The following is a 20,612-nucleotide window of genomic DNA, read 5'->3' on the forward strand; positions in this document are numbered from 1 at the left end:
TGATTTACAACAGTGCCTTCTAGGCTTTCTATTTTGAGAGAGAGAGGTCTTGTGGAAGAGCCATTGTGTTGATGAGAAAAACATATAGTTGTCTTCTGTAGAGAGAAAATGGTTTTCAAAAGGAAGAGAATTACACTCTGGCAACAGGATGACAGGCCTGGCTGGAGTCCAGTTTCCTGTCTCAGCTTCCATCTGAACACCAATTTCACCCGAAATTGGCATTAGTTTTCACCTTCAAAGCCAAATTGACCAATTTCGAAGGTATTCTGCTGACCAGGGGTGATTGACATCTCTCTGGGAGGAAATGGGGATCTTTTTTGAGCTGTTGTATCCCCACTAGGGGTTTTCACCTGAAGAGTCACAGGAAGGACTCTCATCCCTCCAGAGCTCACAGAGAAAACACTCTTCTCAGCAGGGGTCTGTGTCTGAGGAGGCTCTTGGACCTTGCTAGTGCCTGCAGTGGTGCCAGATGCATGGGCCAGAGGGGTCACAGTTTGTGCCCCAGGAGCCTCGGTCTTCCCTCTGAATGTTACAGTGTGCTTTGGAAAGGGAGTTGTATCCCTTCCAGAGGTCACACTTCTATCTCCAGGGTCTGGAGTCATATATTTGTTCTTCCCATTGCCCTCCACAGTCACCCCCTCTCCTCCGGGAGGCAAAATCTTCACATCCGTGGTCAGTGCCTTTGTCACAGTCAGCCTTTCAGAGCCAGATCTTGAAACATTCACAGCAGATGAGTACTGAAATTGTGGTAAAGAAGTTGTGCTCAAGCCTATGGGGAAAAAAAATAAACAGAAAAAAGAGATGAGATTCCTCTTTCTTATTAATTATTGGCAGGACTAGAACCACTCTGGGGCTCATGTACCTACTCTAATATTCTATAACTGAAGGATCCTCATCATTTATGCATTTGAAAGCACAGACAATAATCCCACATTGAAACCCTCTTTCCCAGCCCCATCATTGTAGCAGTGCTAAGTCATGGGTCCTCAGGGGATTTGTTACATTTCTGCTGAGTGACACCCGAATGGAGCCATTTCCTGTGCTGAAGTCCTCATTTTGACACCTCTAATTGCACCACCAACCAAATCGAATTCCTTACTTGTGGGAGGTCCAAGGAGAAGGCTCTTGTGTCTACATATTCTTGGAAACATCAGGGACAAAGCTTAAAAGCAAGAAGTCTCTAAATGACAGGTTACTTGGCTGAGCTCAAGTCTTGTGCATTAAATGAGGATTATAAAAAAATCTCCAACTATCTTTCAGCTCTTACACACTAAGTTCCATCTTCTAACTGCTGGCTCAGACTCTAGTATCAAAAGAAATGGTCAGGCTGGGTGCTGGTGGCTCACCTTTGTAATCCTTACCACGCAGGAAGCTGAAATTTGAGGGTCATGGCCCAGGCAGGAAATTCTTGTCTCCAATTAACCACCAGAAAACTGGAAGTAGAACTGTTTCTCCCAGTGGTAGAGCACTAGCCTTGAACTAAAGGAGCTCAGGGACAGCACCCACGCCCTGAGTTCAAGCCCCATGACAGAAAGAAAAAAGGAAGGGAGGAACAGAAGGAGGGAGAGAGGATAAATCCAAAGATACCAAATTCCCTCTTCTAATCCTTATCCAAGAAATAAACTAGCATATATTGAGTACTGATATGAGCCAGTGAAGTTTCATTCCATATTTTGTTTTGTTCTTGTAATAGGGTATTCCCATTTCCAGATAAGGCAAAGGAAACTCTTAAGAGGGCAAATAAGGAGGCAGGAATGGTGGCACACATCTGTAATCATAGCTACTTAGGAGGCAGAGGCAAGGAGTATTGAGAGTTCTAGGCCAGTTCAGGCAAAGTTAGCGACTCCATGTCAAAAGCAAAATACAAACAAAAGGGCTTGTGACATGACTCAAATGGAAGTGGACTGGAGGCCCTAGATTCAATTCCTAGGAACACACATACACACACACACACACACACACACACACACACACACACACAGTCAAATGAGAGACACAGTAAACATTAGAGAACATGTTGCTTGATCTGACGTCAGGGTCATGTGTGTCAGCTTCTTCGAAGAATTTAGACCCTACCAGTGCTCAGTTATGCAAATTCCAACTCTGGCTTTCACACCATAGGCTACTTACCAGGCTTTACCAGAAGGTCCTTCAATATGTGAACCAGAGGGAAAGGGCCACTGCCACAGAAAGCACCCCTGACATCATCTGTGTCCAATGTCCACACCATGGCACCCCCAAAATGTTCTCTCTTTATGAACTTTCCCTGAAAAAATATATATCACAGACTATCAGTGCCTTCCCTGGCCACCTACAGACTGGAGATAGTGACATAATCATCACCACCATCATCATTAGCACCATCATCATCATGCAGAAGATAATAATAGGAGGCAATGTGGTAGGAAGATTAGGGTACAACCTGTATTTTAACTCTTGCTATGGAATCCTAGAAAGTTTATGTGATTTGTGTCTCGTGTGTGTGTGTGTGTATGTGTGTGTGTGCGTGCGTGCACACGCGCGTGTGTGTAAATGGAACTTGTAAAAACCAGGTAACTTGAGTGGATAGGTAGGATTAGGAGAGATGGGGGGCATGATGAGTAATGGAAGGGATAACATTGATCAAGAAGCATTGTACTCATAAATTGACTCATCGAACTGAAACTCATTTGTGCAAATACATAAAGATAATTTTTTTAAAGTAAGGCAAGTCCTAGTGGCTCTTGCCTGGAATCCTACTCAGGAGAATGAGATCTGAGGATCAGGGTTATCTTATCCCTAAAAAGCCAAAAAAGCCAGATGTGAAGTGAATCTCAAATAGTAAACCACCAGCCTTAAGCAAGATAGCTAAAGGACAGTACCCAGGCCCTGAGTTCAAGCCGCTGAATGGACATAATAATAATAAAAATAATAGCCATAACAATAATAATATCCTTTCTTCATCCCCATACTCGACTCCATGTTGTCCTGGAAGGTACAGCAATGTTCCTCAGTACAAGTCCCCCACCTGCCACTAGTCCTGAGTGACTTCCTCCCTTTGGACAATCCTCTCTCTGAGCTCCTGTGGATCATGGCTTTAAGTCCACTCAATCCACTATCAGGCTATTGATATTTTCTGTCTTCCATTCCCAAGCCAGACTGAGATCCTAAGAGCTGGAAGCAATGCTTTCTACCTTTCCTCACCAGTGAGTCCCAGCAGGAGATATGCATACATAGCAGAAGACACACTAAGACCTCATAAGGGCTTCTCCACCTTTTGTGTTTTAACTTCTAATTGTTCTCTCAAAAAAATAGAACAGCAGGGGCTGGGAGTTTGGCCTAGTGGTAGAGTGCTTGCCTAGCATGCACGAATACCCAGGTTCGATTCCTCGGTACCACATACATAGAAAAAAGCCAGAAGTGGTGCTGAGGCTCAAGTGGTAGAGCTCTAGCCTTGAGAAAGTCCAAGGACAGTACTCAGGCCCTGAGCTCAAGCCCAAGACTGGCAAACAAAAACAAAAATCAAAACAAACAAACAAACAAAAAAAACAGAACAGCAGCATCTGCCCTTTTTCAGCACCTACAATAGAGCTATGAATTATTTCCTATAAACCCCAATATCAAAGCAGTTGTCAAATACTGACAACTTCTCACCCACAATCTCTTCTTCCAACCTCCTAATCTAGACCCCTTATGTTTTATGCTTGGACTCTTACGTGTCATTCCAAATAACAAACGATTACAGCAAATTTATATGAACATGTACTAAAAATCATTCCCAGGCTTTCAAACCTACTGAATGTTCCAAAGTAGACCCAAGAATTTCTACTTTATCAAATCTCTTAGACTCATCAAAGCACAGACGAAGTCTGGACACGACTTCAATTTCAGTATTCAAGAGGGAGAGGCAGGAGAATTAGGAGTTTAAAGCCAGTCTGGGCTATATGATGGGTTCCAGGTCAGTTTAGGTTAGATGATAATGAGATTCCGTTTAAAAAAAAAAAAGAACAGAACAGAACAGAACAGCCAAGCATTGGTAGCTCATGCCTGAAAACCTAGCTACTCAGGAGACTGAGTAGCTTGAAGCCAGCCCAGGCAGCAAAGTCTATAAAACTCTTATCCCCAGTTAGCCAGCAGAGTGAAATCAGCCACTTCAGAGTGAAAGTGTGGTTCACCTGATAAAACATCAACCTTAAACAGAATAAGATGAAGAGACAGCGCTCAGTTCAAGACAGGATTAGGAAGTGCACATGCAGGCACTGCGCACTCCCCAGGGTCCCACAGTGGGAATCCACATGCTGAAGCAAAAAATTGCTGGGTCTCACCTTGTAACTGAAGCTGGTAGCATCATCATAGCCAACCCACTCCTTCCCTTTGCAGGCATATGGAACATACTGATAGTCAATCCAGTACTTTTTGGCTTTCTGAATAAAGGAACAAACCTGCCAGGAAGACCAGAGGTGAGTTCCATGAAGTGCCATAACAAGAAGCAAAAGGACACATGGTTGCTCCTTGTTCCAGAATATAAAACTTAGGAAGTCCTCACCAGGGCAGGAGGGGAAGTTAGATCACACTAGGCACTGGTGGCTCACACCTGTAATCCTAGCTACTCAGGAGGCTGAGCTCTGAGGATCCTGGTTTGAAGCCAACTCAGGCAGGAAAGCTTGTGAGACAAGCCCAGTTAACTAGCAAAATACTGGAAGTGGAGCTGTGGATGAAGTGGTTAAATGCCAGCCTTGAGAGAAAAAGCTAAATGAGAGTGTAAGGCTCGGAGTTCAAGCCCCAGTACCAGTGCACATGCACACATGTGCAGATGTGTGCACACACACACACACATACATACATACACACAAAGAGGGAATGGAGTGGGAGATGGGAATTCCTCTCTATCCTGAATAAATTCCTTCTGTTGTGTGGTCTGGGTGCTGTTGACTCCCACCTGTCTGTAATCCTAGCCATTCAGGAGGCTGAGATCTGAGGATTATGGTTCAAAGCCAACCCAGACAATAAAGTCTCTTATCACTAAGAGCTTCAGGTCCTGAGTTCAAGCCTCAGTACTAGTATATGCATACACATACACAGCCTTAATAGTGAGAAAGCAAGGAATCAGCACAGATGAAACAAGACTGGCCATACATTAAAAATTTCACCTAGATAAGGGATATATGCTGACATATATTTTTTACTTTTGCAAGTGTTCGAATTATATATGTATGCTCTATATAAATACATGTATATGCACATATACATCTGTATAGTATATATACATATGCATATATAAATATAGAATGTATGCATATATCATATAAATGAGATATATATCATATATATGTCATATGTGATTTTTAGTTCTTATAGTAAGTCAGGGTTTGCCTGCACAGTATTGAAGATCCTTTTGTGTGAGCCAGGAACGTAGCCTAGTGGCAAGAGTGCTTGGCTAGCATGCATGAAGCCCTGGATTCGATACCACATAATAATAAAAAGCTAAAAGTGGTGCTGTGGCTCAAGTAGAAGTAGTAGAGTGCTAGCCTTTAGCATAAAGTGTCCAAGGACAGTGCCCAGGCCCTAAGTTCAAGCTTTAGGACTAGCAAAAAAAAAAAGATCTTTTGTGAAAATATATAAGTCTCTCATCTTCCACCAAAGAAAGAGAAAATTCCTGAGAAGGTGAATTTTCTTTGTTGAATATACTACCTCTCTTGCTCTAACTCTCCCTCTCTCGTCATGTTGTATCATCTACTGCCCATGTAGGGCTGGGGGTCCCCTTGACAAAATTTCCAAATACCGTCACCTCATAATAAGCCAGGAATCCAGCTTGCTGGGTGTACTTTCCTGAAGCCCCTGGCCCTACAGCTGCAGCATGCAACCCGTTCTCAGAAGCTTTGAGAAGGCGAAAGGTACGTCCATAGGTAGGGAATCCCATGATGAGCTTCTCTGCAGGTGCATTAAGCCTCCGCCAGTGATTCATGGCATACGCCTGCAAGTAAGAAGAACACAGCCCATCTAAGAAACAATACTACACTCAAATACGGACATCTGGGCTGCCTGAGACCTTTCCTTTTCTTACCGAAGACCTGGGATCTTCCGGAAAAGAGAAGAGGGGGCTATTGTGTCCTGTGAACTTTTCCCAGCTTCCATGCAAGTCATAAGACAAAACACTGATGAAATCCAAAAGTCTGCAAGGAATGGAAGAGAATATATGTAGGTTGGGCTAGCCAACCTTACCTTGTCAGGCAAGAACATTGTAGTGCTAAGTGGCTAAACCATTGTGTGTTGGCTTCACCTGAGCTTCTCTGCCTGTGAGGTCTGCATAGAATATGCCTGTCATGTTAAGACAGAGAGCTATGCATCAGGTTCTGTGCATTCTGAGAGAGTATCTGTGTTGGCAGGCAGAAACTGGGCAAAAAAGAAATATATCCAGGCCTTCCACAAGTGCTCACAAGAGTCTAAGTAACTACCCTGAGTAAAAAGAGTTCTGACCCCTAGCAATAAAAGTCTTTCTATTTTCTACCATTCCAGGAACCACAGACATCACCTTCTAGAAACTTCCTACTGATCAAGTATGACCAAGCAGGCACCAAGTCAGAGGTATGTGGTACTGTAATGATCTAATTTTAATTTTTGTGTGTGTGCCAGTCTTGGGGCTTAAATTCAAGGTCTGGGAGCTATAGGTTCACACCTGTCTTAGCTATTCCTCTCCTTGAGCGCGTGCTCTCTCTGTCTCTGTCTCTCGCTCTCCCTCTCTCTCTCTCTCTCTCTCTCTCTCTCTCTCTCTCTCTCTCTCTCTCTCTCTCTCTCTCTCTCTCTCTCTCTCTCTCTCTCTCTCTCTCTCTCTCTCTCTCTCTCTCTCTCTGTCTCTTTTGGCTAGTCCTCTAACACTTAAGCCACAGCTCCACTTCCAGAGTTTTGGTGGTTAGTAGATGATAAGAGTCTCATGCCTGGTGATATAATTTTAATCAAGCCAATATCTTATGAAATTTAACTTTTCCCATTTAAAAATTGAAGCAGTGGTAGAGCTCAAACATTGAGCACAAAGAGTGTCAAGACCCTGAGTTCAAACCCCACAACTGACAAAAAAAAAAAGAAAGAAAATAATAACAACAACAAAAACCGGAAGCATTGCTAGGTAGTAGTGGCTCACACCTGTAAGCTTAGTTACTCAAAAGGCTGAAATCTGATGATCACAGTTCAAAGCCAGTCCAGAGAAAGGGGAGACATGGATCAAGATGTATTATACTCTCAAACTCACATCTTGAATTAACATTTCTTTTTTTTTTGGCAATCCGGGGCTTGAGATCAAGGCCTGAGCACTGTCCATGGACTTTCTCAAGGCTTTCTCTACAACTTGAGTCTCACCACCACTTCTGGTTTTTTTCTATGTATGTGGTACTGAGGAATCAAACCCGGGTCTTCGTGCATGCTAAGCAAGCACTCTACCACTAGGCCAAACTCCCAGCCCCTTGAATTAACACTTCTTCTACAACTACTCAAAAACAATTATTTATTTTGGTCATGGGGCTTGAACTCTGGGCCTGGTGCTGGCCCTGAGCTCTTCAGCAGAAGGCTAGCACTCTTCCACTTGAGCCACAGTGCCACTTCTGGTTTTCTGGTGGTTAATTGGAGATAAAAGTCTCACGGACTTTTGTGCCCAGGCTGGCTTTGAACCACAATCCTCAGATCTCAGCCTCCTGAGTAGCTAGGATTACTGGCGTGTGCCACCAGCGCCCACTAAAACAATAATTAAAAAAAAATCAATCTAGAAAGAAAAGTTCATAAGTCTCTTATCAACACTTAAAGCAAAAAAACAGAAGTGGAGGTGTGGCTCAAGTGATAGAGTGTCAGCGTTGAGCAGAAAAAGCCAAGCAAGAATGTGAGGCTCTGAGCGATAGCCCCAGTACAAGCATCCCCACCGTAGAAAAAAAATTAGATCTGAAAAAGTCATGTGCTGTTCTCTTCTATCTTTTCAACTTTTGCAAGGGAAACACATTTTGAAATTTGAGTGTGACACAAGCATGCCTGACTTTGTTTCCATCTGCTCTCTAATGCTATCCTCCTCAGCACAGTACATCTGTAGCTATGAGCTGAGACGGAAGAGGCGGGGCCTGTGGCATTCTCTCCTTTGTGAAAGCCAGGAAGAGGCACTGCAGAAGATTCTGCTCATGGCCATGGTATTCAGGGCCAACACTGCAACACTCTGCTCTGACCTTCTGAAGAAAACCCCCTGGTATATCCAGCACTGATACAGTATCAGTGCTGTGGCACATTATCAGGTCAGGCATGTGGCAAGCTTGGACTCCAAGTTTCAGACGCTTCACGGTTCTGAGCTCAAGATGCCTCCTTCCCTCCCAGGTTCTGTCCCACCAGAACAGCATCTACTCACTGTCCCATACGGTACACATCATATGACGTTTGGATGATGCGTGGAACACCAGAGACAGCAGCAGAGAGCAGCAGCCTTGGCCGCTTGGTGTTCTGCGCCTCGTTCTTGAAGGCAGACAGCAGCTCCTAGGAAAGACACAGAAGGAGACAAAGCAGTCAGGGAGAGAATGTGTCGTCCTTTGAGCCAGGTATGGGGACACAAAGGATGCAGAATGAAGGCTATGACTACTGTGAAAGACTCTGAGAACCCACGTAGTAAGTCTCTTCAATCACAGGAACCAAATCAGATGGAATTCAGAAAACTTGAGTTCTTCAATGCACAGATCTTTGTAAGGAGAAAGTTAAATGGAAAAACAAGAAATCTTGAAGTGATAGAATTAAGACAGCATTGTCAGGCGAGGTGGCTCATGCCTGTAATCCTAGCTACTCAGAGGGCTGAAATCTGAGGATCGAGGTTCAAAGCCAGCCTGGGCACTTAAGTCTATGAGACTCTTATCTCCAATGAATCACCAGAAAACCAGAAGTGTCGCTGTGGCTCAAAGGGTATGATGTTAGCCTTGAGCTGAAGAGCTCAGGGATAGCACCCAGGCCAAGGGTTCAAAATCCCACAACAAAAAAAAAACAAAAAAAAAGAATTAAGACAGCATTAAAATAATGTAATATTTCACTTGTTTTATTTGAAAATGGTCTGTAAAAGCCAGAATTTCTGACCTTGTAATGAAGTCAGAAATGTTATTCAAGAAATGACTTTGCCTCAGCCATTTCTTTTGTTTGATATGGAAATATACCAAAGTTATTTATTAAAATATGGTAAACCAGACCAGAAGTTTGGCCTAGTGGTAGAGTGTTTGCCTAGTATGCATGAAGACCCAGGTTCGATTCCTCGGTACCACATACATAGAAAAAAGCAGATGCTGTGGCTCAAGTGGTAGAGTTCTAGCCTTGAGAAAGCCCAAGGACAGTGTTCAGGCCTTGAGCTCAAGGCCTAAGACTGGCAAAAAAAAAAAAAAAGGTTCACACCTATAATCCTAGCTACTCAGGAAGCTGAGATTTGAAGATCATGGTTCAAAGCCAGCCTAGGCAGGAAACTCCATGAGACTCATCTCCAATAAATTACTCAAAAAAAAAAAAATGCCAGAAGTGGCACTGTGGCTCAAGTGGTAGAACACTCTGAGGAAAAAAAAAAAAAAGCTCACAGCATCCCAGGCAAGTTTAAGCCCGCCAGAAAAAAAAAATCAGATTCAGGCCCTGCCTGTGGGCTGTGAGAAAAACTGATACAGGTCAACAGGTCAACACCAATGGAGAAAGAGCAAAGTAGCTTGGTTACACAAGCTGTAGAAGCTGTCACTTAGCTAGAACGATAGAGCAAGACCCAGATGCAGAAAAAGAACACACATGGAGCACTTGCTGTGCAGAAGTTTGCCATATCACCTCTAGGCAATAGAAGTAAAAGAATATTCTATTTCCTCGCTCCTGCCCCCGCCCTTGGCCTTGTGCCCTTCTACCGTGAGCCCAGACACATGAACAGTACAGCCATTCTTGGATTCTGGAGCTTCCCAATGAGTCTTACCTCTATCAGGAGGAGAAAAGTCCACCGGTCACCCATGGGGCTGCCTCGTAGTCCAGGGTACAAGAAGAAAAGGTCAAGACCATCAAAGCCATGTGTCCTCAGGAGGGATATAACTGACGCAGTAAACTTGCCTCGGTTGGTTGGTGTAGATAACATCACAGTGAATCTGTTGGGAGACTGGAGAGTGAGGCTAAGAGCACAGCACCTAGGCTCTGCTAAGCAAGGCACCCTACCTCTTTCTGCCAGCACCTCATCAGAATCATCCAATTCTTTCTTTTTTTTTTAAGATCTGGTAAATCATACAGAACCATCCAATCCTTACCACCTGTCCTAGCCATGATGTTCTTTTCTCTGGCTGGACTGGGAAAAGGAAGATGAGCCAAGAGCAACAATTCCAGAAAGATCTACATTCTCATCAGGATCTGGGCTGACACCAGAAAGCCAGGCCTCTGACAAGAATTTCCTGTCCCCTGGCTCTTTTGCTTGCTTGTTTGATTTTTTTTTCTATCTTAATTTCTTTTCTTTCCATAGTGAAGACACTTTGGGAAGAATTCTAACTTGCTGGAGCTGAACATTGACTGAGGACTAGTCCTTTAGATACTGCTTAGTGGATGACCAGACTCAGAGATAGATGGGTAACTGGGTTGATGCTAAGAAACAAACATGGCAAGTCTCTAATATTCGTGACTCTTATTTTCCTGCCAATTTGAAACATAACCACTCTGTAGGATCTTCCTGGGCAGACATGAAGTAAATGTACAGCCCCAGGCTCTTCAAAGGTTCAGAGGAGGAGAGGTGAAGGCTGGAGCTTAGATGGCCTCAGTTGTCATCTCCCCAAAGTGAGAACACATGCAGTTCTCTGCTCCAAGAAGAGCCAGATGCAGAAGAAAGATTTCTCCAGAGAATAGAAAGGCAGTTTGTAATGTCCACTTTTTCTCAGGGAAGGGAAATGCCACCAAGAGTGGTCATTGCATGTGGAACAGGTTCTGTGTACCCATGCACCAGACCAGCACTTGATCTGTTGCTTCTTTGCCTCCACTGAGGTTAGTAGCACTGACTCTAACAAAGTGAGGAAATGACAGGCCCTGTGAAATTTGAGGTTCATTCTTTTTGTCCTATGTGATTCTTGTCCTCTTACAAAGGAGTATGGGTTCATTTGTACACATCTCATTTGACCTCTCAATTCTTCCCACATCTCCTTTCTCACCACCCACGAGGATTTCCTTGTCTCTTGTGACTCTCCAGGGAAGGAGTTCTTTAAATCCAGGGCCAGTCCAGGAGAATGACTTGCATGAACTTCGCTATGTTTATGGCCAAGCTGGCTTGCTACTCTACCATCCTCACTTCTAGCTGGCCCTACTCACCTCTCCCAGAGGAAAAAAAGTGACAGTAAGTCTCACCTTGATGTGCCAAAGTTCCACCCTCCAACAGATAGCAGTGTTTTCAGCTCCTTGTTCCTAGAACAGAGGAAAGAGGGTAGGTAGGCAGGTCCTTCCTCTAGGGGTCAGCAGAGCCCACCGTTCTCTGCTTTACACAGTGGAAGACAAATGGGAAATGGCTGGGGGTTGGGGGGTGGGGTGGGAGAGCATTGGAGACAAAAAGGGAAAGAGGCTGGGCACTGGTGGCTCATGCCTATATCCCTAGCTAAATGGGAGGCTGAGTTCTGAGGATCAGCTTTGAGGCCAGCCTGAGCAGAGAAGTCTGTAAGACTCTTATCTCCAATTAACTAGGAAAAGTCTGGAATTGGAGATGTGGCTCAAATGATAAAGGACTAACCCTGAGCAAAAAAAAAAACAAAAACAAACAAAAAAACTAAGGAAGAGTTTAAAGCACTGAGTTCAAGCCCCAGCGCTAACACACAAATAAGAAGAAAAAAAAAAAAACAGGGGGGGAGGAAGGTGGAAAAAGAGAAAAATGGGGAGAAAGGAAAAGTGAGAACAACAACAGGCCCAAGAGCCATCACAGCTCCATGACACCAAGTGTGTACAAAAGCCACCAAAACCCTCAGGGTCTGGGAGCTGTCCCTTAGCTATTTGGTTGGCATCCTACCACTTGAGACACAGTTCCACTTTCAGTGGAATTGGAAGTTAGAATCTAACAGACTTTCTGTGTTCGAATCATCCTCCTCAGATCTGAGCCTCATGAGTAGCGAGGATTACAGGTGTGAGCTACCCGTACCTCACTGAAATGCTTCTCTGCACTCATTTTCTCCTCTAACAAATATTTCTTGAGTAATAACGGAGCCACTGACTGGTTTGGAGGCTTGGACTTCAGTGGACAACTTTGTGGATGTGCTCTCTCCACACCTCAGGGGCTCGCAGCCCAAGTCTATGGCATTTTCCCTCAGCCATTCATGTAGAACTAAATCTTCCAGTGGACAGGAAAAGGACTAAGAGTTCCAGGCAGAGAATACTTAGCATATAATTACTAAGCACAACTCAGTGCAAGCACTGGCCTGGACACTGGGCATACTGAGGAATGAGACATACTGCTCCTCTTCTTGAGACGCTTGAGCTTGGAGGCTGCAAGTGATAAGTGGTAGTTAAAAAAAACATTAATATATGTTGAGCATCTGTGATGTTCAGGTTCTCTTAGAAGCATTTTAACAGCACTTGACCTTGAATATCCGAAATTGCCACACTGCAGAGTGAGTCTATCAGACAACAAGGAAAGCGATGACATCAAGGGAGAAATGAGGCAGAAAGGAACTTGAGGTGTTGGAAGAATCAAAGAAAAGTTTAAAAGAGGAGAAGTAGGCTTGATTCTCTTAAATCTGTAAGATTTTGGAAATGCACCTCCCCCTCCCCTCCAATATGAACGCACTTCTCCTTGAGCTGGTTGAACTCTGAATAGATAAACATCTCGTCTTGGAGATTACTGGCAACGATACGGTTGTTGTTCATTGAAGCAAAGGCAAAAATTAGATGGGTGCAGAGAAAAGGGTCGAGGTCCTGGGGCAAGATGGAAGCAGGGCCTGGTCGACTATGTGCCCAGTTGGCAAAATAACACACCAGTTTATAGGCAGCACCTGGTAAAAAAAGAACACACATTGGTTAGCAGAGGTCAATGGATTATAAAGGCACTGGGCACCTGTGGGTCATGATTGTAATCCTAGCTTCTCAGGAGGCTGAGCTGTAAAGATCCTGGTTCAAAGCCAGCTAAGGCAGAAAAGCCTGTGAGACTCTTATCGCCAGTTAATCAGCAAAAGCCCAGAAGTGGAGGTATGGCTCAAAGGATAGAGCACTACCCTTGAGCAAACAAGCTAAGAGACAGTGCCCAAGTCCTAAGCTTAAGACCCCAGAACAGGAACAATGAAAAAGAGTAGGGAGAGAGTATGGATGAGTTCAGATGCTGAGCACTGCAACAGCCTACACAACCCTCCCACTCAAGCACACACACATTGCAACTCATAGCAGCCCAACAGGTCACTGACATGGCCTCCTCCACCTATCCTCCCCTCCCCTCCACCTTCCAAACCCTCACTGAAACCCCACCCTTTCCCCCCTGCCTAGGTCCCAGGAAAAGTAAGAATGCCTCATGCAATCCTGAGCACCATGGGTTCCAAGTTCAGATTCCAAGTCTGAGACCATCTCACAGAATTGGTGATATCAACAGCAGGTAACCTAATAGCCACTGCTGGACTACACTGGGTCAATTTCTGCCAAAGGAGCCAGAGTTAAGCAGGGCTGCAAGGAACACTGTGGAAGACTTCCCAGCCAAGGAGTTGCCTTGACGCTGGAGGAGAGAAAACGATTTTCTTACCATTGTGATGTTTCAGCAGAAGAACCAGCCCTATGGGAAACAGAGGAAGGGATCACACACAGATTCATATGCATAACAAGTATATTTCCCCTGCACACCTTCTAGTTAGCCAGATTCCCAGCAGAGAGGCAGCACCTAGATACAGATGCACAAACTATCCACCCAATTCCTCTCCTCCAAAATGAAGTACAGAGAGTGAGAGCAAAGTTCATTTCTAATACGTTTTCTATATATAAACTGTGTGTGTGTGTGTGTGTGTGTGTGTGTGTGTGTGTGTGTGTGTGCTTTGCACAGGATTCATAATGGTTAAAGTCCCAGCAAAAGCTCTCTTAATATAACTACAAATGAATAAATACTGACATCTTGTCTGTTTCCTCAGAGATTATGATTTGATTAATCCAGGATGGAACCCAGACATTAAAATGTTTAATATGCAACCAAACTGGAGAGCTGCTAGTCTGTTCTTTCCTCCCTGGGTGCCCCTCAGCCTTCCCTGTATCTCATCCTGTGTCCAGCCTCCTGACTCCTATAAAATACCATACAGTCTCATAAAGCCTTGTAGCTCCTGGACTAACTTTGTTGGAACTCCCACACTCACCAACCCAAAGAAACAGCTTCCCCATCTTTGTGGTCTAACAGCCATGAGTTAACAGACTTTTTATAAGGGCTGACCCATTGGCACAGCCCAGTTACACACACACACACCCCACTCAATGATTCATAGGAGTCACAGTGACCCCAGAACCATCTGCACTTTCAGATCCAACAAAGCCATAGCCGTGGGCTTCCAATGGCAGAGTGAATGTCCTCCATAGCCTTACGTTTCCATTCTCAGCCTGGTCCTCAGTCCCACTTCATGGTTCTCAGACCCTCAGGACTGACTGAATGGGGAGAGAAGTATGATATGATAATAGTAAGTCTATTGTTACAAGATCATAGGTTGGCAGGCAGTATAATACAACTCAGAAAGCATCTACATTGCTTTCAGGCTTTGAGTCCAAGGTCTAAGACTCTGTCACCATCTAGAAGTGTTTCTACACTTCTTAGCCTTTGAGAGACTCAGTTAACTGAACAGCTCCTGTTTACTTCAGACAATTTTAAATGACTTGAAGTTCTGATTTATGAAAAAAGTTGTTAGTTCAGTAAAATTACTTACTCCTGTTATCCTAACAACTCAGGACGCTGAGCTCTGAGGATCATGGTTTAAAGCCAGACTGGGCAGAAAAGTCTGTGAGACGTTTATCTCCTATTAACAACCAAAAAGCCAAACGTGGAGTCGTGGCTAACATGGTAGAACATCATCCTTTAGCACAAACACCAAGGGACAGTTCCCAGGCTTCAAGTTTGAGCCTCAGTACTTAGTTCAGCCAGGTACTCATGGCTCACACTGTATTCCTAGCTACTCCGAAGGCTGAGATCTAAGAATCAACATTGAGAGCCTTCCTGGCAGAGACTCTTATCACCAATAAAATACTCAGAAAAAGGCAGAAGTGGTACTGTGGTTCAAGTGGCAGAGTGCTAGCCTCGAGCAAAAGAAGATCAGGACTAGCAACCAGGTCCTGAGCTTTGTTTGTTTGTTTGTTTGTTTTTTACAAAGGTGCAATTAATTAGGAGTTTCAAAAGGGTTGTCCAATGAAGCAAGTCTCTCAAACTCAGGTGCTAATACTGACCAGGAAGCTTATCTAAACAGGTAACATAGAGGTGATAAACACATTCCCCAGCTACGTTAAAGGAATATTCGTTCAAGCTCAATGATACATATCAACTGACATAAAGCTTCTGGCCAGGAGACAACAGGGGCAGATGAGATCATGGACAATATTTGAGAGCTGCTAGTGATTGCCCTGCAGGGAAATAGGTCCATGCTCGCAGAACCTTTGCTTTCTCAAGAAAAGACCAAAACTTTACAGTATGTGAGTCAGTTTTAAGCCACTACATGAGCCAATAGTGAGAATGTGTCATGAATCTGTGGAATCTGATGAATTTAAGCTGGACATCTGAGAACCTAGATATACACATATATGTATACATACATATTCATATGTGAATATGTATGAAGGATAAACAAAACAGGGCTGTAAGCCATATGCATTTATGATTTATCAGAAAACATATACCCGAAAGTAATACTAACCAAATATAATGCATGATCAGAAAATAACACAAGTGGTCAAGTTGAGATAGTTTCTCCTTTGTTTTCAGTATGAAGAAATCACTCTTTTTAAACCCATAGCTTGGATTTCATAGAATAAAGACAGTAATGGCAAAGAATGCCTAGGGTAGGGATAATGCACTGAAATTCTGATGGAAAATTTTATCCTAAGTGGTAGATATCCGAATGGAATCTCCATTTGTTCTTCTATTGCTATATTATACTTTTGTTTTTGTGGGTCAGGGGGCTTGAACTCAATCTGGGTACTGTCCCTGAACTGTTCAGCTCAAGGCTATCACCCTACCCTTGAGCCAAGCCCCACTTCTTGTTTTCTAGAGGTTAATTGGAGATGAGTGTAAGGTCCTTTTGTTTCCAAGCTGGTTTTGAACCTTGATCCTCAGATCTCAGCCTCCTGAGTAGCTAGGATTACAGGGGCGCAAACCACTGCACCTGGCTGATTATAGCATCCTTTGTAGTCAACTAATAGTTCAGGAATTATTCATTGTGCATGTTCCCAAAACACTTTCTGCTTTAAAATTCTAGTAGTCCAGGGAAAAGACTGATCATACTCCCAGAGCTAGTGGTTCTTTTAGAAGCAGCAGTGAGCAAAGCACAGGCTTTTTTTGTTTCTTCAAACATCTTCCAGTCTTGTGCTTGTGGTGCATCAACACTAGGGCCACTTGAGTCCCTCCTGCATGTTCCACACACCCCCTGTGGGTTATTAACTGGACTCACTCAAGATCAAGCTTCGCCATGTGTTCCATTGCTTAGGTGAGCAAGGTATGCTTTCTAACCTGTTTCCCAGGTCCATCCGTGTGCCTAATTCTCCTTACTATGCTTTGGTCCACATTTACTTCCTGTGTTCTCAAATCCTGCCAGTCTCCCTGGTTTGACTGGATTTCTTTGAAGAACAATTTAATAGGGAATACCTGCCTCTATTTACTTCTGAACCTCCATATGACTGAGACATCCCATGAGGTTTGTGTCCTTCTACATCCCACTATCACCAGGGCACTACCTTAATGCCATGTCTATCACAGAAGCCAGGTTTGCTTGTCAGTCTTCATCTCTGGTACCTGCTTTTCAGTCAGTCGTCTGGGCTTCTACCCTATCACAAAGTTCCTGATTTTGCTCCATATCTGCAAAAGTAAATGCTGATACTGAGACTGCCAAGATGTAACAATGGGTGCCCTGGAATGCCCTCTGCTTCACTCAGGGCTGACCTGCTGAAGAATTAGCAACAAAGGCATCTGCTATCGCAGATGATGAATAGTAAATTGCTGAATGCAGGGTATGTTCAAAATCAGTGTTGCATGTCACTGCTCAGAAACCTTTTGAGTTTTTGATGCAAAAAAATATACAACTAGTTCCTTTTATTTTTACACAGCCACCTGGACACTCAGAAGGCCCACTCCTTCATGCTTAGCCTATTCTCATGAAAGAGAGAAGATATTTGTAAATTACAAATCCTCAAGCAATATCACCTTCTCACACTTTCACCAGTCACCTAGATGAAGGCAAGAGAAAAAAGTACCTTGCTTTGTTATTGTTGATGCTAGTTCTGGGGCTTGAACTCAAGACCTAAGCACTGTCCCTGAGCTTTCACATTTTTTTTTCTTTCAAGGATAGCACTCTACCACTTCAGCCCACAGCTTTACTTAAGGCAGATAAGAGTCCACAGACTTCCTGCCTAGACTGTCTTTGCAATCCTCAAATCTCAGCCTCTTGATAGCTAGGATTACAGGAATAAGCCACTGGTGCCTGGCTAGAAATCTTATTTTTAACAAAACATGTGACCAAATATTTCATAATATTCATATGGGTGAATTGGTAAAAGATTGTTTAAATAATGTAAGAATTCAGTGTTGACTGCAGGCTGGGGTAAACTGAGAAGCACCTCTTCTAGTCAGCTACCGCATCTTCAAATAGAAGGTCTCCCCGTATTTGGTATAAACATTTTTGTTGTGTGTAAAGGATATTTTAATTTTTTTCATGCTGGTACTTTTGCTTGACCTAGGCATTCTCTCTTAGCTTATTCTGCTCATGAGGAACACTCTACCACTTGAGTCACACTTCCACTTCTAGCTCTTTGCTAGTTTATTGGCAATCAGTCTCACAGACTTCTCTGCACCAGCTGGGCCAGTCCTCAGATCTTAGCCTCCAGAGTAGCTAGGATCACAGAGATGAGCCACCACACCTGAAAGGATTTTAAAATATTTTATATCTTAAATATTTAATGTGCTTAAGTATTTAATATGTACCAGAAAATGTCTCATAGAAAGCCATGTTTTCATAGACCTTACATTTTTTTTTTTGCCATTTGTGGGGACTGATCTTAAATTTCTTGTGACACAAGCTTGAGAGCATACTTCTTATAATACTAGATTTAAAAATTAAAGCTTTAGGGGCTGGGAGTTTAGCCTAGTGGTAGAGTGCTTGCCTAGCATGCACAAAGACCCAGGTTTGATTCTTTGGTATCACATACAAACAGCTGGAAGTGGTGCTGAGGCTCAAGTGGTAGAGCTCTAGCCTTGAGAAAGTCCAAGGACAGTGCTCAGGCCCTGAGCTCAAGCCCAGGACTGACCAAAAAAAAAAAAAAAAATAAAGCTTTCTTACAAAATAAGTGAAGGATTCATGGTTAGTTGTCTTTCTAGAAACAAGTGGTCTACATTTATAATGAATAAACTGAGCAAAAACACAGCCAAGGAAGTGACACACTGGCTTCCATTTCTACACCTAGGCAATATTGGATGATTTTTATAATACACATGTCAGACTACAGAACCTGAAGCTGATTTAACTTGCACATATAAAACACATTTTTTGAACTGGGCACCAGTGGCTCGCACCTGTAATCTTAGCTACTAAGAGGCACAGTTTGAAGCCAGCCCAGCAGAAAAGTCCTCATGAGACTCTATTTTCAATCACCCACTCAAAAACCAGAAGTGTAGCTGTGGCTCAAAGTGGTAGAGGGCCAGCCTTGAGCAAATGATCTATTCCTTACATACAAAATCATTCTACAGTTTTGCATTCCTGATTATTTTGACATTGCCTATTCTCTTGAATTTCTTTAATGTCTAACCTATTTCAGAAATGTTATATGGTTTTGTTGTCATATACTATTCTCAAGCCCAAGAGAAAAGGGCTATGCAAATATATTATTATCTACCTTCTTCAGGTCCTCTTTCCTTTTTCTAAGTGACTACAAAGCATAAACCTTTACCTCTGAGAAGCAGAACTTCAATTTCTCTTACCCCACCCATTACCTCTCATCAAGTGCTAGTTAAGAACAATGGAGGATCTCATTGCTATACACCTCTGTCTCTAACCCTGGGAGACTGGACAACTACAAATTCCCACGTTTTAATCAAGGGAAATTGTAAACAGTTCATGACTTTCTAAGGGCATGGAAACTACTGACAAATATTTTGCCTTTAAAATACACTATTTCCTTCAAACTGTGCTTTTATCTAATCCTGCCTAAAATTCCACAACTGATTTTAATTATTTTCAATCTAATCAGAAATTGATTCAAGACTTCTAGACGAGTGGCCACTGCAACTAACTGAAGGACTACGTACATATTCACCTTTACAAGTTCTAACCAGAGGTCAATGGAAGCTAGATTTTATACTGGAACATAGTAAATCACACAGGACTCTAGACATTCCCATACTCAGAACAAGGACCCTTAGGAAAGGAACACAAAGGTGCATTGCCTATGTGCATCTGATCATATGCATCAAAGTCAACTACAGGAAATGGAAATCCATTTTTGTTGTAGTTTGTCCTTTTTGTCATTTGCTTATCTGTATTTGGAAGGGTACAGAAAAGGAGACAAGAGTAGGCAAATGCAAGTGGTACTCACTAGAACACTATGTTGAGAATACTACTTGTAGGTGGGGACAGAAACAGAAAATTGGGAAAGAGCAAGGGAAGGAGTACATTGTTCAAAAAAGTATTCTTTACCCGACTTAACTGTAACCCTGCTCTGTATCACTTTTCTAACCATTTTTTTTGGAATGGGAAGGAAGGCAGGCCTGGGGCTTGAGCATAGGACCTGAGCATTGTCCACTCTCTTTGGACTTTCTCAAGGCTAGTGCTCTACCACTTGAGCCACAGCACCACTTCTGGCTTTTTCTGTGTATGTGGTACCAAGGAATGGAACCCAAGACTTCAAGCATGCTAGGCAAGCACTCTACTGCTAGGCCACACTTCAGGCCTAACAATTTTTTTCCCTGTGGGTCATGGGACTTGAACTAGGCCTGGGCAGTCCCTGAGCTCTTCAGCTCAAGGCTACTGCCTTACCCTTGAGCCAAGCCCCAGTTCCCACTTTCTAGAGGTTAATTGGAAATAAGTCTCATGTCCTTTTGTGCCCGGGGCCTGGCTTTGTCCCATGAACACCCTGATAACTCACGAAGTGTAATAGGTCATAACACAGGAGACTTCATTGGGAGACAGGCCATCAATGCCTGCTCTTTATTTCAGCAACCAGTGTTTTTATTTCTCTTCCTGATGCTGGATTTTAAACCCTTAGGAGCCCATGAAGACAGCTTTCAGACTTTGTTTTCTGGAATGGGTCCCAGGGTTAGGAAGTCAAGTCCCAGGCTGCTATCAGTGACAATGGAACACGTTTTTCTATGTTAGTTTTTTTTTCTTCTTTTGGCCAGTTGTGGGGCTTGGGATCTGGGCCTGGGTGCCCAGAACTCTTCAGCTCAAGGCTACTGCCCTACCCCTTGAGCTACACCACCACTTCCTGTTTCCTAGTGGTTA

The 20,612-nt window shown here is 43.4% G+C and overlaps 1 protein-coding gene across 1 annotated transcript; it reads right to left on the bottom strand.

Annotated features, from left to right (window-relative positions):
* Positions 1-215: 215 nt before the first annotated feature.
* Positions 216-14,310, bottom strand: Ovgp1 (oviductal glycoprotein 1). The gene is made up of 11 exons (XM_090333698.1): positions 14,286-14,310; positions 13,688-13,717; positions 12,749-12,953; positions 11,326-11,382; positions 9,926-10,091; positions 8,357-8,481; positions 6,044-6,152; positions 5,768-5,953; positions 4,305-4,421; positions 2,131-2,266; positions 216-769 (listed from the first exon to the last, which is right to left on the bottom strand). The coding sequence occupies exons 1-11, from the start codon at positions 14,308-14,310 to the stop codon at positions 222-224; spliced, it is 1,704 nt and encodes a 567-aa protein (XP_090189824.1). The 3' UTR covers positions 216-221.
* Positions 14,311-20,612: the final 6,302 nt, after the last annotated feature.

This window comes from Megascapheus bottae, chromosome 6, assembly GCF_031878675.1.
Source record: "Megascapheus bottae isolate mThoBot1 chromosome 6, mThoBot2.hap1, whole genome shotgun sequence".
NCBI lineage: Eukaryota > Metazoa > Chordata > Mammalia > Rodentia > Geomyidae > Megascapheus > Megascapheus bottae.

What these genes read in the sequence shown, in the direction of transcription:
- Ovgp1 (XM_090333698.1), bottom strand. Translation starts at nt 14,310, where the DNA reads ATGGGGAAGCTGTTTCTTTGGGTTG. An exon ending in TTCAACCAGCTCAAGGAGAA is followed by an intron (nt 11,383 to 12,748) that starts GTGCGTTCATAT and finishes CCTCTGTTCTAG; the next exon opens with GAACAAGGAGCTGAAAACAC. An exon ending in GGACCTTCTGGTAAAGCCTG is followed by an intron (nt 770 to 2,130) that starts GTAAGTAGCCTA and finishes TTTTCCCCATAG; the next exon opens with GCTTGAGCACAACTTCTTTA.